We start from the raw sequence: 17495 nt of genomic DNA, 5'->3' as shown, positions 1-17495 counted from the left end.
AGAGAATAGGGAGGGTCAGGGGTTGACTATAGTCTACACTAGACAGAGAATAGGGAGGGTCAGGGGTTGACTATAGTCTACACTAGACACAGAACAGTGAATAGTGTACAGAGAAGAACAGTGAACAGTGAACAGAACAGTGAACAGAACAGGGAACAGAACAGTGAACAGTGAACAGAACAGTGAACAGAACAGGGAACAGAACAGTGAACAGAACACTGAGCAGGGAACAGAACAGTGAACAGGAAACAGAACAGTGAACAGAACAGGGAACAGTGACCAGAACAGGGAGCGGACAACAGGGAACAGACAACAGTGAACAGAACAAGGAACAGAACAGTGAACATGGAACAGGACAGTGAACAGAACAGTGAACAGAACAGGGAACAGAACAGGGAACAGAACAGTGAACAGGAAACAGAACAGTGAACAGAGTACAGAACAGTGAACAGGGTACAGAACAGTGAACAGGGTACAGAACAGTGAACAGGGAACAGAACAGTGAACAGGGAACAGAACAGTGAACAGGGTACAGAACAGTGAACAGGGTACAGAACAGTGAACAGGGAACAGAACAGTGAACAGGGTACAGAACAGTGAACAGGGAACAGAACAGTGAACAGGGTACAGACTGGGAATGAGTGAATGGTAGAAGAAGAAGAAAATAAGCACAGATTGATGGGAAAGAGAGGTTGAGGGTGACAGGTTTAACATAAGAATGATAGCAGGAGAGAAATACAAAAGAATGAAGAGAGGGAGAGTGATGTGTGGGTGAAGAGAGAGAGTGAGAGAGAGGTGTGGGTAAAGAGAGAGCGTGAGAGAGGTGTGTGGGTGAAGAGAGATGGAGGTACAGTGCATTTGGAAACTATTCAGACCCCTTCACTTTTTCCACCTTTTAATACGTTACAGCCTCATTCTAAAATTGGGGGGGGGGGGGAGCGACACAGTGCATAGTCCGAGTAGCCATTTCATTAGTTGTTCAGGAGTCTTATGGCTTGGGGGTAAAAGCTGTTGGGAGGAGGACAACCATCTCAGCAGCACTGCACCAATCAGCCCTTTATGGTATTTTCTTCACAATATCACATATGAATGACACGGACTGACACATTCAATAGTGGTGACTTGAAGATCATTTGGATGGGACATTTTTGCTGTTTCCCTTAAAAAAAAATCCTTTATCTTTTTTTGGGGTCATAAAAAAATGTAGTGTCCTGAAATATGACACAGAAAATATGTACTCACTTTATAACAGCAGGCCTAGTAGATGTTTTTCCACCCTGTTTGGAATCTTCCAATGAGTAAAAGTCAGACTTGCCCTCGATGGTGAGTAATGTTTGTGAGAAAAAATAGACTATTGACACTCACTCTGACCGCTTGTTCATTTGTAGGCAACGGGTGAGCCTCTGAAAAAGTGTGTGTGTGTGTGTGTGTGCTGACTTGACTGGGTGTCTGCTTATCTATGTAGCCTATAATGTGTGTGATCAGAAGGGGCAAACACAGTTCTTTCCCCTCTGAAAGTCCCATAGGGATGAGGTTAAGGGTCAGTCCTCAAAGTGTGTTCCAAATGGCAGCCTATTCCCTATCAGTGGAGGCTCCTCAGAGTTAGAAGGGGAGGACCATCATCCTCAGTGAATTTCATAAAAATAAAAACAGTGAAACGTAAAAAAAAGTTAGCGTTTATAGATAAAACTATACTAAATATATTCACGTCACCAAATCATTTATTAAAACACTCTGTTTTGCAACGACGGTCTCCAGTAGACTCAACAGCACTCTGAAGGGTAGCACCATGGTGTAGCCGGAGGACAGCTAGTTTCCATCCTGCTCTGGTACATTTACTTCAATACAAAACCCAGGAGGCTCATGGATCTCAACCCCTTCCATAGGCTAACACAGTAATTATGACAGCTTCTGGAGGACGTCCTCCAACCTATCAGAACTCTTGCTGTATGACCTGACATGTCCACCCAATCAAAGGATCAGAGAATGAATCTAGTACTGAAAGCATAAGCTACAGCTAGCTAGCACTGCAGTGCATAAAATGTGGTGGGTAGTTGACTCAAAGAGAGAGAAAGACAATAGTTTAACAGTTTTGAACAAATTAATTTTTTCAAAAATGAAGGAGAAGCAAGAGAGAGAGCTATATTTTGTATTTTTTTCACTTTCACTTTCACATACTTAGTTAGTGAATTCAGCCATCTTGTTTAGCCTACTCAAACACCCGCCTCAAACATAGAGGGATGCTATGTTAGCTAGCTGGCTATGGTTATCCAACACAGGAATTCTTCCAAGTCAAGGTAAGTGTCACAAGCGTCGTTGTAGGTAGTCGACCAAACTGAACATCTTCTTTTATTGAAGGAAAATCAAAACACTTACATAAAATAAATGACGAAACAGTCCCGTAAGGTGCATAGACTAAACAGGAATCAACCACACACAAACACAAGAGAAAATTAACCCACTTAAATATGGCCTCCAATTAGAGGCAACGACAACCAGCTGTCTCTAATTGGAGATCGTTACAAAACCCCAAAATAGAAAAACCAGATAAACACATACAAATACAAAATATAGAACATACACCAAAAACCCCGAAACACACAAAACAAACACCCCCTGACCAAACTACAATAACAAACAACCCCTTTTACTGGTCAGGATGCGACAGTACCTCCCCCCAAAGGTGCAGACCCCGGATGCACCGAAAAAGCAAAACCCCACAAAAATAATCCCAAACTTAAAGGGAGGGAAGGGAGGGTGGCTACCGTCACCGATGGCTCCCGTGCTACACCCTCCCCTCCCCAATCCTCCAACTACGGAGATGGCTCAGGCTCCGGCTTTAGTCCCCATCCTAACCTGCCCACCCCACGTGAAGACTAATGGCTGTAGACCACTGCTGAATGCTCTGGGCTAAGGCGCGTCGCTGGAGACCTCGGGCTGACGAGCGTCTCTGGAGACTCAGGGATGAGGAGCGTCTCTGGAGACTCAGGGATGAGGAGCGTCTCTGGAGACTCAGGGATGAGGAGCGTCTCTGCAGGCTCCGGACTGTGGGCCGTCTCTGCAGGCTCCGGTCTGTGGGTCGTCTCTGCAGGCTCCGGACTGTGGGCCGTCTCCGGAAGCACTGGACGGGGCACTGTCGCCGGAAGCTCTCGACGGGGAACAATGTTAATCCATCCTCAGTTCTCCCATCACAACCATTCATCTCTAACTGTTTTAAAGTCACCATTCCTGAGCGGTTTCCTTCCGCTCGGGCAACTGAGTTAGGAAGGACGCCTGTATCTTTGTAGTGACTGGGTGTATTGACACACCATCCAAAGTGTAATTAATAACGTCACCATGCTCAAAGGGAATATTCAATGTCTGCTTTTATTTTTACGCATCTACCACAGGAGGCTGCTGAGGGGAGGACGGCTCATAATAATGGTTGGAATGGTATCAAACACATGAAAACCATGTGTTTGATGTGTTCAATAACATTCTATAAATTCCGTTCCAGCCATTACTAAGAGTCCGTCCTCCCAATTAAGGTACCACCAGCCGCCAATCGGTGCCCTTCTTTGCGAGGCATTGGAAAACCTCCCTGGTCTTTGTGGTTGAATCTGTTTGAGGGACCTTACAGATAATTGTATGTGTAGGGTACAGAGATGAGGTAGTCATTCAAAAATCATGTTAAACACTATTATTGCTCACAGAGTGAGTCCATGTAAACGTATTATGTGACTTGTATACTTCTGAACTTAGTTAGGCTTGTCATAAGAGGTTGAATACTTAAGACTCATTTTTTATTACAATTGATCTAAAAACATCATTCCACTTTGTCATTATGGGGTATTGTGTGTAGGTCAGTAACAAAAACAAAAACTCAATTTAATTCATTGTAAATTCAAGCTGTAACACAACAAAATGTGGAAAAAGTCAAGGGGAGTGAATACTTTCTGAAGGCACTGTATATATGAACTTAATAAAACAACTTATTGTAAAGTCTTTTGGGCTATTCTTTCAATAGTTTCGTGCCGTCTGGCTTACTCCATCTTCCCATTAACATAACAGTGCAGCAGAGGGTTAAATTCTCAAACCAAAGCAGCAGCATTGAACTGACCATCCATGTCCAACACTCAACGAGATGATCCAGTCTACTGATAAACAGCTCCTCCAAGTGGTGGAATCCTGCATAGCAGGTAGCAGGTATCCCAGCTTCTCACTTCAACTGACAGGTGTCGCTGTCCACTGAAACATGGGCCTTGGAAGAGGCGAAGAGAGGATTTACTCCTTAATATGTCCGTGTGAGATATGACCTTTTTTTGTATGGAGGTGTATGAGAGAGTGTTGAATTACATAGGGCTAACTTGATTTGAATAGAAGGTTTGTAATTTTTAGACTGTTTCAAATGTACTGATATAAGTGGATGCAGGTGGCATTCCGGCAGCTTTGCGAAAAATGACTTGGTTGTGCCTGTTGTTCACACGCATATCTGCCCTCTCATTGGCTAGTATGGTCACACCTGACTTCACTTGCCTTCAAGCCTTGAGGACATGCATTTCCATTGTTAGAGCGGTCACTCGGCTACCTTGTCAATATAATAGATCATCTTTAGCCTATGTCCAGTCTTCTTGCCCATCAAATAGTTATTATTGATTCTTGCTAAGGTCTCATCTTCCATGGTTGGAGATCTACAGGGAAGAAATCACAAAGTAAATAAACGTGTTGGTTTCCTTCCTCACAGAGTGGACACCCTAGCAATGGCCCAATCATCTCCTTCCTCTCATAGTGGGCACCCTAGCAATGGCCCAATCATCTCCTTCCTCACAGAGTGGACACCCTAGCAATGGCCCAATCATCTCCTTCCTCTCATAGTGGTCACCCGAGCTATGGCCCAATCATCTCCTTCCTCCCAGAGTGGATCTATTCCCTTTCCTTCACTGATTTGAAAGGAAATTACTGGTGTAAGAAATTTGGCGGAGCAACGGGCTGGTGGGAATCTCCACCATATTTCAATGCTTTTAGATTTGTGGGAAGTAGTGAATGAGTTCACACTTCAGGAGGACAGGGATATTATAGTGACCCACCCTTTGATGGCCACAAGTAAGATTCAGAGAAACACAGACTATTCAGCAGTAAACTGTCCGCAGTAGAGAATATACATCAATAAGCTAAGAGGAAAGTTCCAGATACATTAATAAATAAATAGGCCTTATTCAATCACTGTATTTGACCTTAAAATGGCGTTTGCTGAAGCCGAGCCAGTGTGGGAAGTCGAAGAGGGCATCAGAGTAATATTTCAGGGTGAAGCAGGTATCCTTCCACACGGGCGTGACCTTCTCTCTGTTGCCTAGGAGACAGAAACTCTCCCCTGCCCAGCCACGCAATGCATCACACAGGTCAATCTGAAAACAAAAAAGCAGAGGGAAAAATGTATTTCAACTTTACATGAAAAAAATATATAATAAATATGAATATGCTAATTTCAATGTCAACATCTTGAGAGGTGGCTGCGTAAAGAAAATAAGCTTGTTTTCTAAGAATCACTCTTATTAAATGTTATCTTTCTAACAGAAAAATGACAAACTCACGTCGACCCTGTAGCTCTCCCCAGCCACAGAGGAGATAGTCCTGTCCAGGCCTCTCTCAATCTCCAACTTGATCAGAGGGTTACGGCCATCAATGGACACCACATACTGCTGGAGCACTGGGGAGGGAGGGAGAAAAGGAGAGAGAGAGTCAGAGAGAGAGAGAGAGCGTCAGAAAGAGTCAGTCAGTCCTGTGAAGGCCACTGTGTTAGTTAGTAATAAGCCATGAGTCTCTGTAGTTAAGCTGTGAGTCATACTTAAAGGTCACTCTGCACCGCCTGCAACCGGTCAAAAACCACAGTTACATCCCAAATAGCACCATATTCCCTATATAGTGCAATATATTGACCAAAGCCCTGGCCAACAGTAGTGTACTATATAGGGAATAAGGTACAATTTGGGAAGCAGGGAGTGATTCATTATAACCTCCATATGGAAGAGCCAGCCCAGGTTAAAAATACATAAATAACATGTTGTTTCACTGCATGGTTAAGAATGATGTGCTGCTGATATCCACCAATACATACATACTGTATCAGGCTAACATTTACTCCTGTACATATGAAATCTGCTATTTGATGCAGTAAAGAGTAACGTTATGAAAAGTCATTTAGGGAAACCATGGACTACAGTGCAGAACACGCCTTGTCTGCTGCAGCAGGTCCATTATAGATAGAACAGCGAAAAGTTTTACCTTTTATGTTTTTGGGAGCTTTCCCATCTGTCGATGAAGGTTTACTTTCACATGCAGACACCAGTATATATATCTTTTTTGAGGTTAGGCTCTTCCTGAAGCGAGTGTAATCTCCCAAATTGCGCACTGTGATTTTCCTGAAAGAAAATACATTTTCGATTGCTAGTTAATTAAGAAGTTGATGCTGAATTAATTTTATTTTCAAGGCTGACTAATGTATCAAACTTTTTAAATGAACATATTCCTTACTTTCCCTGCGAGTGCTGGAAGACTACTTTTCCTCCTCTGGATAACTCGAAGTCATCGATGAACACGCAGCAGTTTTCAGGATCGCTTTTCACGAATCGGTAGCCAGCCTCTACCGTGAAACCGGGCGGAGGGTTCCGCAAGAATTCCTCAACTTCTATAACTTCCATCGTACAGCGAGAGACGTCTGTGATCTTCCGGTCTTTGGAGATATGTGGAGTTTTCTGTCTTGAGCAATGTGTTTTTCTGCTGCTCCAGATGACTTGATGAGGAAATAAACTTATTGTAACCCCAGATAAACAAGTGACGGGAATTCCGGCTCTTTACAGTAAACAGGTTCGTTCGGCTCAGTTCACCAAAAAGAACCGGCTCTTTTGGCTCCCAAACAGCTCTTTTAAAAAAAGTATGTTTTGTATTTTTTCAAGTCAAACAGTTTGCGATAGTTTTGACTATGATTGGTGTTAAAATAATTCTAATCAAATTATTAAATGGAATCATACTCTACCTTAACTACAATGTATTTAAAAATGCATTGGTTTGTTATGAAAAAGAATGCTGTTAAACATTTGCATTTAAAGTATAACTTTTTAATGTATATAAACAAAGTGCATATAAATCTGACCATTCAAAACGAATACAATGTGAACAACATAATAATAGAATATTGCACCATATCAAATAAAAATAAATAATCTCTAGGTTTCTTCCTAGGTTTTTGGCCTTTCTCAGGAGTTTTTCCTAGGGAGTTTTTCCCAGCCACCGTGCTTCTTTCACATGCATTGCTTGCTGTTTGGGGTTTTAGGCTGGGTTTCTGTACAGCACTTTGAGATTTCAGCTGATGTACGAAGGGCTATATAAATAAATTTGATTTGATTTGAAATAAATTTGATTTGATAACAATGTGCAAAACTGCAGCATCCCACTTAAAACATTAAACTGGTCCCTCTTTTCTCTCTCTTCTTTATTGCCATGTTATAACCAGCAGCACACAGAAATGCTGACCATATTTTGCTTTTATGAGAGATTTGCATTCAGAAATGCAAGCTGCCTCACTTTTGAGGGGCTGATGCGGTTACTTCTCTCTGTGTTTTCGAGAAGACCCTCTCAGAGGGAACGGATGTGGCCACTATGCAGTCTCCCTGTCATGACTTTAGTAAGCCGGGGGCAGACAGAGGCCTTGTGCTTCCACCATCTCAGAGGATCTTCAGATCTTTGGAGGAGGGGCTCCTCCAAATAGGATCGGACCTCCATTATGGCATCTGCTGAGGGATTCCTTCGTGCTGCATCCCCAGTTCCTCTCTCGTCAAACAGCAGACGTTTGTGGCACTACTGCTGGTGCTTCTGCTCCATCTGCTCCCTCTTCTTCCTGTTGCCCTGGTGCCTGAGCCTGCTGATTGCTGGGGCTGTCCCTCCCTGCTGCTGAGGTTATTCTTTGAAGAGCCTCATCAATCGCTCTGGCATCACTGAAGGCTAACTTCTTAAACATGGGGTCAAGTGCAGCGGTTTCTGATAGCACGTGATTATATTCCATTCTGTGGAACTTTCTGTCCATTGATGAACATAGGGTGTCCATCAACTCTGTCACATGTCCTGTGGTTACATTTGCTTCTCTCTGGCGGCTGGCTGTGATTTTCTGCAGACCCTTACACGGAAGTATCATTTTTGAGGCTGTCACATAGCTGAAAAAAGAGAACAGTAACATATTAGTTCAGGTTCATGTTTTGTCTTCTGATACTTCATTCTCATCAACTGCTCATATACATATATACTGCTCAAACGTGGCGTTGGTGGATGGAGCGAGACATGATGTCCCAGATGTGCTCAATTTGATTCAGGTCTGGGGAATGGGTGGGCCAGTCCATAGCATCAATGCCTTCCTCTTGCAGGAGCTGCTGACACACTCCAGCCACGTGAGGTCTAGCATTAGGAGGAACCCAGGGCCAACCGCACCAGCATATGGTCCCACAAGGGGTCTGAGGATCTCATCTCGGTACCTAATGGCAGTCAGGCTACCTCTGGCGAGCACATGGAGGGCTGTGCGGCCCCCCAAAGAAATGCCACCCCACATCATGACTTACCCACCGCCAAACCGGTCATGCTGGAGGATGTTTCAGGCAGCAGAACTTTCTCCACGGCGTCTCCAGACTCTGTCACGTCTGTCACGTGCTCAGTGTGAACCTGCTTTAATCTGTGAAGAGCACAGGGCGCCAGTGGCGAATTGGTGTTCTCTGGCAAATCTTGGTGTTCTCTGGCAAATGCCAAACGTCCTGCACGGTGTTGGGCTGTCAGCACAACCCCCACCTGTGGACGTCGGGCCCTCATACCACCCTCATGGAGTCTGTTTCTGACCGTTTGAGCAGACACATGCACATTTGTGGCCTGCTGGAGGTCATTTTGCAGGGCTCTGGCAGTGCTTCTCCTGCTCCTCCTTGCACAAAGGCGGAGGTAGCGGTCCTGCTGCTGGGTTGTTGCCCTCTTACGGCCTCCTCCACATCTCCTGATGTACTGGCCTGTCTCCTGGTAGCGCCTCCATGCTCTGGACACTACGCTGATGTAACCGATGTGAATTTGCTAGTTAGTTAGCAGTGGTGCGCGCTAATAGCGTTTCAATCAGTGACGTCACTCGCTCTGAGACTTGAAGTAGGGTTTCCCCTTGTGTTGCAAGAGCCGCGGCTTTTGTGGCGCGATGGGTAACGATGCTTCGTGGGTGTTAGTTGTTGATGTGTGCAAGGGTCCCTGGTTCAAGCCCAGGTTGGGGCGAAGAGAGGGACGGAACCTACACTGTTACATTGATGCTGTTGACCCGGATCATTGGTTGCTGCGGAAAAGGAGGAGGTCAAAGGGGGGGGGGGTGAGTGTAACCAATGTGAAATGGCTAGTTAGTTAGCGGTGGTGCGCGCTAATAGCGTTTCAATCAGTGACGTCACTCGATCTGAGATTTGAAGTAGGGTTTCCTCTTGCGTTTCAAGGGCCGTGGCTTTTGTGGCGCGATGGGTAACGATGCTTCGTGGGTGTTAGTTGTTGATGTGTGCAAGGGTCCCTGGTTCGAGCCCAGGTTGGGGCGAAGAGAGGGACGGAACCTATACTGTTACACTGACAGACACAGCAAACCTTCTTGCCACAGCTCGCATTGATGTACCATCCTGGATGAGCTGCACTACCTGAGCCGCTTGTGTGGGTTGTAGACTCCGTCTCATGCTACCACTAGAGTGAAGGCACCGCCAGCATTCAAAAGTGACCAAAACATCAGCCAGGAAGCATAGGAACTTAGAAGTGGTCTGTGGTCCCCACCTGCAGAACCACTCCTTTATTGGGGGTGTCTTGCTAATTGCCTATAATTTCCACCTGTTGTCTAATCCATTTGCACAACAGCATGTGAATTTTATTCTCAATCAGTGTTGCTTCCTAAGTGGACAGTTTGATTTCACAGAAGTGTGATTGACTTGGAGTTACATTGTGTTGTTTAAGTGTTCCCTTTATTTTTTTGAGCAGTGTATAAAACTCTGTTAAATAATGATGAAGTAAAAACTGCTTACTGTACCTCTCTCCACTGATCTCCACAGTGACCTGCTCAAAGGGTTCCAGGACTCTGCACACCTCCTCCCATTCCTCTTGGGTCAGAGCATCAACAGGTGCATTGACAATGGCCAGGGTAGAGATGATGGCATCCCCATCTGGCGTTGTGTAGACTTTAGTTTTTCAGCACCTACTGTGCTCCTATGGAAGTATTCCACAGCTAACGTAGGCCTACCTTGTCCATTTAGATTTCTTCAACTTGTTACAATCTTCTATGTGTTGCTTTACTTTCTACACTAGGCCCACACTAGGTTTTACATTCTAATGCTGGACTCACTGTAGTGTCCTGAAATATGACACAGAAAATATGTACTCACTTTATAACAGCAGGCCTAGTAGATGATTTTCCACCCTGAATCTTCCAATGAGTAAAAGTCAGACTTGCCCTCGATGGTGAGTAATGTTTGTGAGAAGAAATAGACTATTGACACTCACTCTGACCGCTTGTTCATTTGTAGACAACAGGTGAGCCTCTGAAAAAGTGTGTGTGTGTGTGCTGACTTGACTGGGTGTCTGCTTATCTATGTAGCCTATAATGTGTGTGATCAGAAGGGGCAAACACAGTTCTTTCCCCTCCGAAAGTCCCAGAGGGATGAGGTTAAGGGTCAGTCCTCAAAGTGTGTTCCAAATGGCAGCCTATTCCCTATCAGTGGAGGCTCATCAGAGGAAGAAGGGGAGGACCATCATCCTCAGCGAATTTCATAAAAATAGTGAAACGTAAAAAAAAGGATCATTTTTAGATAAAACTATACTAAATATATTCACGTCACCAAATAATTTATTAAAACACTCTGTTTTGCAACGACGGTCTCCAGTAGACTCAACAGCACTCTGAAGGGTAGCACCATGTGTAGCCGGAGGACAGCTAGTTTCCGTCCTGCTCTGGTACATTTACTTCAATACAAAACCCAGGAGGCTCATGGATCTCAACCCCTTCCATAGACTTACACAGTAATTATGACACCTTCTGGAGGACGTCCTCCAACCTATCAGAACTCTTGCAGTATGACCTGACATGTTGTCCACCCAATCAAAGGATCAGAGAATGAATCTAGTACTGAAAGCATAAGCTACAGCTAGCTAGCACTGCAGTGCATAAAATGTGGTGGGTAGTTGACTCAAAGAGAGAGAAAGACAATTGTTTAACAGTTTTGAACAAATAAATTTTTTCAAAAATGAAGGAGAAGCTGGAGAGAGAGCTATATTTTGTATTTTTTTCACTTTCACATACTTAGTTAGTGAATTCAGCCATCTTGTTTAGCCTACTCAAACACCCGCCTCAAACAGAGAGGGATGCTATGTTAGCTAGCTGGCTATGGTTATCCAACACAGGAATTCTTCCAAGTCAAGGTAAGTGTCACAAGCGTCGTTGTAGGTAGTCGACCAAACTGAACATCTTCTTTTATTGAAGGAAAACCAAAACACTTACATAAAATAAATGACGAAACAGTCCCGTAAGGTGCATAGACTAAACAGGAATCAACCACACACAAACAAAAGAGAAAATTAACCCACTTAAATATGGCCTCCAATTAGAGGCAACGACAACCAGCTGTCTCTAATTGGAGATCGTTACAAAACCCCAACATAGAAAAACCAGATAAACACATACAAATACAAAATATAGAACATACACCAAAAACCCCGAAACACACAAAACAAACACCCCCTGCCACGCCCTGACCAAACTACAATAACAAACAACCCCTTTTACTGGTCAGGATGCGACAGTACCTCCCCCCAAAGGTGCAGACCCCGGATGCACCGAAACAGAAAAACCCCACAAAAATAATCCCAAACTTAAAGGGAGGGAAGGGAGGGTGGCTACCGTCACCGACGGCTCCCGTGCTACACCCTGCCCTCCCCAATCCTCCATCTACGGAGATGGCTCAGGCTCCGGCTTTAGTCCCCATCCTAACCTGCCCACCCCACGTGAAGACTAATGGCTGTAGACCACTGCTGAATGCTCTGGGCTAAGGCGCGTCGCTGGAGACCTCGGGCTGACGAGCGTCTCTGGAGACTCAGGGATGAGGAGCGTCTCTGGAGACTCAGGGATGAGGAGCGTCTCTGGAGACTCAGGGATGAGGAGCGTCTCTGCAGGCTCCGGACTGTGGGCCGTCTCTGCAGGCTCCGGACTGTGGGTCGTCTCTGCAGGCTCCGGACTGTGGGCCGTCTCCGGAAGCACTGGACGGGGCACTGTCGCCGGAAGCTCTCGACGGGGAACAATGTTAATCCATCCTCAGTTCTCCCATCACAACCATTCATCTCTAACTGTTTTAAAGTCACCATTCCTGAGCGGTTTCCTTCCGCTCGGGCAACTGAGTTAGGAAGGACGCCTGTATCTTTGTGGTGACTAGGTGTATTGACACACCATCCAAAGTGTAATTAATAACGTCACCATGCTCAAAGGGAATATTCAATGTCTGCTTTTATTTTTACGCATCTACCACAGGTAGCTGCTGAGGGGAGGACGGCTCATAATAATGGTTGGAATGGTATCAAACACGATGTGTTCAATACCATTCCATAAATTCCGTTCCAGCCATTACTAAGAGTCCGTCCTCCCAATTATGGTACCACCAGCCGCCAATCGGTGCCCTTCTTTGCGAGGCATTGGAAAACCTCCCTGGTCTTTGTGGTTGAATCTGTTTGAGGGACCTTACAGATAATTGTATGTGTAGGGTACAGAGATGAGGTAGTCATTCAAAAATCATGTTAAACACTATTATTGCTCACAGAGTGAGTCCATGTAAACGTATTATGTGACTTGTATACTTCTGAACTTAGTTAGGCTTGTCATAAGAGGTTGAATACTTAAGACTCATTTTTTATTAAAATTGATCTAAAAACATCATTCCACTTTGTCATTATGGGGTATTGTGTGTAGGTCAGTAGAAAAACAAAAACTCAATTTAATTCATTGTAAATTCAAGCTGTAACACAACAAAATGTGGAAAAAGTCAAGGGGAGTGAATACTTTCTGAAGGCACTGTATATATGAACTTGATAAAACAACTTCTTGTAAAGTCTTTTGGGCTATTCTTTCAATAGTTTCGTGCCGACTGGCTTACTCCATCTTCCCATTAACATAACAGTGCAGCAGAGGGTTAAATTCTCAAACCAAAGCAGCAGCATTGAACTGACCATCCATGTCCTACACTCAACGAGATGATCCAGTCTACTGATAAACAGCTCCTCCGAGTGGTGGAATCCTGCATAGCAGGTAGCAGGTATCCCAGCTTCTCACTTCAACTGACAGGTGTCGCTGTCCACTGAAACATGGGCCTTGGAAGAGGCGAAGAGAGGATTTACTCCTTAATATGTCCGTGTGAGATATGACCTTTTTTTGTATGGAGGTCTATGAGAGAGTGTTGAATTACATAGGCTAACTTGATTTGAATAGAAGTTTTGTAATTTTTAGACTGTTTCAAATGTACAGATATAAGTGGATGCAGGTGGCATTCTGGCAGCTTTGCAAAAAATGACTTGGTTGTGCCTGTTGTTCACACACATATCTGCCCTCTCATTGGCTAGTATAGTCCCACCTGACTTCACTTGCCTTCAAGCATTGAGGACATGCATTTCCATTGTTAGAGCGGTCACTCGGCTACCTTGTCAATATAATAGATCATTTTTGGCCTATGTCCAGTCTTCTTGCCCATCAAATAGTTATTATTGATTCTTGCTAAGGTCTCATCTTCCATGGTAGGAGATCTACAGGGAAGAAATCACAAAGTAAATAAATGTGTTGGTTTCCTTCCTCTCATAGTGGACACCCTAGCAATGACCCAATCATCTCCTTCCTCTCATAGTGGGCACCATAGCAATGGCCCAATCATCTCCTTCCTCCCAGAGTGGACACCCTAGCAATGGCCCAATCATCTCCTTCCTCTCAGAGTGGACACCCTAGCAATGGCCCAATCATCTCCTTCCTCTCATAGTGGGCACCCTAGCTATGGCCCAATCATCTCCTTCCTCTCATAGTGGGCACCCTAGCAATGGCCCAATAATCTCCTTCCTCTCATAGTGGACACCCTAGCAATGGCCCAATCATCTCCTTCCTCACAGAGTGGACACCCTAGCTATGGCCCAATCATCTCCTTCCTCACAGAGTGGACACCCTAGCAATGGCCCAATCATCTCCTTCCTCTCATAGTGGACACCATAGCTATGGCCCAATCATCTCCTTCCTCACAGAGTGGACACCCTAGCTATGGCCCAATCATCTCCTTCCTCACAGAGTGGACACCATAGCTATGGCCCAATCATCTCCTTACTCCCAGAATGGATCTATTCCCTTTCCTTCACTGATTTGAAAGGAAATTACTGGTGTAAGAAATTTGGCGGAGCAATGGGCTGGTGGGAATCTCCACCATATTTCAATGCTTTTAGATTTGTGGGAAGTAGTGAATGAGTTCACACTTCAGGAGGACAGGGATATTATAGTGACCCACCCTTTGATGGCCACAAGTAAGATTCAGAGAAACACAGACTATTCAGCAGTAAACTGTCCGCAGTAGAGAATATACATCAATAAGCTAAGAGGAAAGTTCCAGATACATTAATAAATAAATAGGCCTTATTCAATCACTGTATTTGACCTTAAAATGGCGTTTGCTGAAGCCGAGCCAGTGTGGGAAGTCGAAGAGGGCATCAGAGTAATATTTCAGGGTGAAGCAGGTATCCTTCCACACGGGCGTGACCTTCTCTCTGTTGCCTAGGAGACAGAAACTGTCCCCTGCCCAGCCACGCAATGCATCACACAGGTCAATCTGAAAACAAAAAAGCAGAGGGAAAAATGTAGTTTTTTTGAGAGGTGGCTGCGTAAAGAAAATAAGCTTGTTTTCTAAGAATCACTCTTATTAAATGTTATCTTTCTAACAGAAAAATGACAAACTCACGTCGACCCTGTAGCTCTCCCCAGCCACAGAGGAGATAGTCCTGTCCAGGCCTCTCTCAATCTCCCACTTGATCAGAGGGTTACGGCCATCAATGGACACCACATACTGCTGGAGCACTGGGGAGGGAGGGAGAAAAGGAGAGAGAGAGTCAGAGAGAGAGAGAGAGCGTCAGAAAGAGTCAGTCAGTCCTGTGAAGGCCACTGTGTTAGTTAGTAATAAGCCATGAGTCTCTGTAGTTAAGCTGTGAGTCATACTTAAAGGTCACTCTGCACCGCCTGCAACTCGGTCAAAAACCACAGTTACATCACAAATAGCACCATATTCCCTATATAGTGCAATATATTGACCAAAGCCCTGGCCAACAGTAGTGTACTATATAGGGAATAAGGTACAATTTGGGAAGCAGGGAGTGATTCATTATAACCTCCATATGGAAGGGCCAGCCCAGGTTAAAAATACATAAATAACATGCTGTTTCACTGCATGGTTAAGAATGATGTGCTGCTGATATCCACCAATACATACATACTGTATCAGGCTAACATTTACTCCTGTACATATGAAATCTGCTATTTGATGCAGTAAAGAGTAACGTTATGAAAAGTCATTTAGGGAAACCATGGACTACAGTGCAGAACACGCCTTGTCTGCTGCAGCATGTCCATTATAGATAGAACAGCGAAATGTTTTACCTTTTATGTTTTTGGGAGCTTTCCCATCTGTCGATGAAGGTTTACTTTCACATGCAGACACCAGTATATATATCTTTTTTGAGGTTAGGCTCTTCCTGAAGCGAGTGTAATCTCCCAAATTGCGCACTGTGATTTTCCTGAAAGAAAATACATTTTCGATTACTAGTTAAGAAGTTGATGCTGAATTAATTCTATTTTCAAGGCTGACTAATGTATCAAACTTTTTAAATGAACATATTCCTTACTTTCCCTGCGAGTGCTGGAAGACTACTTTTCCTCCTCTGGATAACTCGAAGTCATCGATGAACACGCAGCAGTTTTCAGGATCGCTTTTCACGAATCGGTAGCCAGCCTCTACCGTGAAACCGGGCGGAGGGTTCCGCAAGAATTCCTCAACTTCTATAACTTCCATCGTACAGCGAGAGACGTCTGTGATCTTCATGTCTTTGGAGATATGTGGAGTTTTCTGTCTTGAGCAATGTGTTTTTCTGCTGCTCCAGATGACGTGATGAGGAAATAAACTTATTGTAACCCCAGATAAACAAGTGACGGGAATTCCGGCTCTTTACAGTAAACAGGTTCGTTCGGCTCAGTTCACCAAAAAGAACCGGCTCTTTTGGCTCCCAAACAGCTCTTTTAAAAAAAGTATGTTTTGTATTTTTTCAAGTCAAACAGTTTGCGATAGTTTTGACTATGATTGGTGTTAAAATAATTCTAATTAAATTATTAAATGAAATCATACTCTACCTTAACTACAATGTATTTAATAATGCATTGGTTTGTTATGAAAAAGAATGCTGTTAAACATTTGCATTTAAAGTATAACTTTTTAATGTATATAAACAAAGTGCATATAAATCTGACCATTCAAAACGAATACAATGTGAACAACATAATAATAGAATATTGCACCATATCAAAGAAAAATAAATAACAATGTGCAAAACTGCAGCATCCCACTTAAAACATTAAACTGGTCCCTCTTTTCTCTCTCTTCTTTATTGCCATGTTATAACCAGCAGCACACAGAAATGCTGACCATATTTTGCTTTTATGAGAGATTTGCATTCAGAAATGCAAGCTGCCTCACTTTTGAGGGGCTGATGCGGTTTCTTCTCTCAGTAATTATATGTCCCGTTTTCGAGAAGACCCTCTCAGAGGGAACGGATGTGGCCACTATGCAGTCTCCCTGTCATGACTTTAGTAAGCCGGGGGCAGACAGAGGCCTTGTGCTTCCACCAGCTCAGAGGATCTGCAGATCTTTGGAGGAGGGGCTCCTCCAAATAGGATTGGACTTCCATCATGGCATCTGCTGAGGGATTCCTTCGTGCTGCATCCCCAGTTCCTCTCTCGTCAAACAGCAGACGTTTGTGGCACTACTGCTGGTGCTTCTGCTCCATCTGCTCCCTCTTCTTCCTGTTGCCCTGGTGCCTGAGCCTGCTGACTGCTGGGGCTGTCCCTCCCTGCTGCTGAGGTTATTCTTTGAAGAGCCTCATCAATCGCTCTGGCATCACTGAAGGCTAACTTCTTAAACCTGGGGTCAAGTGCAGCGGTTTCTGATAGCACGTGATTATATTCCATTCTGTGGAACTTTCTGTCCATTGATGAACATAGGGTGTCCATCAACTCTGTCACATGTCCTGTGGTTACATTTGCTTCTCTCTGGCGGCTGGCTGTGATTCGCTGCAGACCCTTACACGGGAGTATCATTTTTGAGGCTGTCACATGGCTGAAAAGAGAGAACTGTCACAAACAATGTCGTACTGGAGAGAAGACCAAGGCGCAGCAGGTATGTGGATACTCATATTTTTAATTTTAA

At 44.2% G+C, this 17495-nt stretch overlaps 2 protein-coding genes across 2 annotated transcripts; both read right to left on the bottom strand.

The window, feature by feature from the left end:
• Positions 1 to 3755: 3755 nt before the first annotated feature.
• LOC115204615 (mesenteric estrogen-dependent adipogenesis protein-like) lies at positions 3756 to 6827 on the bottom strand. The gene is made up of 5 exons (XM_029770282.1): positions 6511 to 6827; positions 6262 to 6398; positions 5571 to 5686; positions 5214 to 5384; positions 3756 to 4670 (listed from the first exon to the last, which is right to left on the bottom strand). Exons 1-5 carry the CDS (start codon positions 6675 to 6677, stop codon positions 4650 to 4652), a joined length of 612 nt encoding a protein of 203 aa, XP_029626142.1. The 5' UTR covers positions 6678 to 6827; the 3' UTR covers positions 3756 to 4649.
• Positions 6828 to 12493: 5666 nt separating this feature from the next.
• LOC115204614 (mesenteric estrogen-dependent adipogenesis protein-like) lies at positions 12494 to 16245 on the bottom strand. The gene is made up of 5 exons (XM_029770281.1): positions 15922 to 16245; positions 15677 to 15813; positions 14985 to 15100; positions 14685 to 14855; positions 12494 to 13797 (listed from the first exon to the last, which is right to left on the bottom strand). Exons 1-5 carry the CDS (start codon positions 16116 to 16118, stop codon positions 13777 to 13779), a joined length of 642 nt encoding a protein of 213 aa, XP_029626141.1. The 5' UTR covers positions 16119 to 16245; the 3' UTR covers positions 12494 to 13776.
• Positions 16246 to 17495: the final 1250 nt, after the last annotated feature.

The sequence above is a fragment of the Salmo trutta genome, chromosome 12 (assembly GCF_901001165.1).
Source record: "Salmo trutta chromosome 12, fSalTru1.1, whole genome shotgun sequence".
In the NCBI taxonomy this organism is placed as follows: Eukaryota; Metazoa; Chordata; class Actinopteri; order Salmoniformes; family Salmonidae; genus Salmo; species Salmo trutta.
The sequence above is the reverse complement of the archived record's forward strand: the minus strand, read 5'-3'. Positions and strand labels throughout refer to the sequence as shown.

Excerpts from the sequence above, each read along its gene's own strand:
- LOC115204615 (XM_029770282.1), bottom strand. The coding sequence starts at position 6,677 with ATGGAAGTTATAGAAGTTGAGGAATTCTTGCGGAACCCTCCGCCCGGT. Across the intron at positions 6,399-6,510 it reads TTCCAGCACTCGCAGGGAAA|GAAAATCACAGTGCGCAATT; the intron begins GTAAGGAATATG and ends ATTTTCTTTCAG. Across the intron at positions 5,385-5,570 it reads GGGAGAGCTACAGGGTCGAC|ATTGACCTGTGTGATGCATT; the intron begins GTGAGTTTGTCA and ends TTTTGTTTTCAG.
- LOC115204614 (XM_029770281.1), bottom strand. The coding sequence starts at position 16,118 with ATGAAGATCACAGACGTCTCTCGCTGTACGATGGAAGTTATAGAAGTT. Across the intron at positions 15,814-15,921 it reads TTCCAGCACTCGCAGGGAAA|GAAAATCACAGTGCGCAATT; the intron begins GTAAGGAATATG and ends ATTTTCTTTCAG. Across the intron at positions 14,856-14,984 it reads GGGAGAGCTACAGGGTCGAC|ATTGACCTGTGTGATGCATT; the intron begins GTGAGTTTGTCA and ends TTTTGTTTTCAG.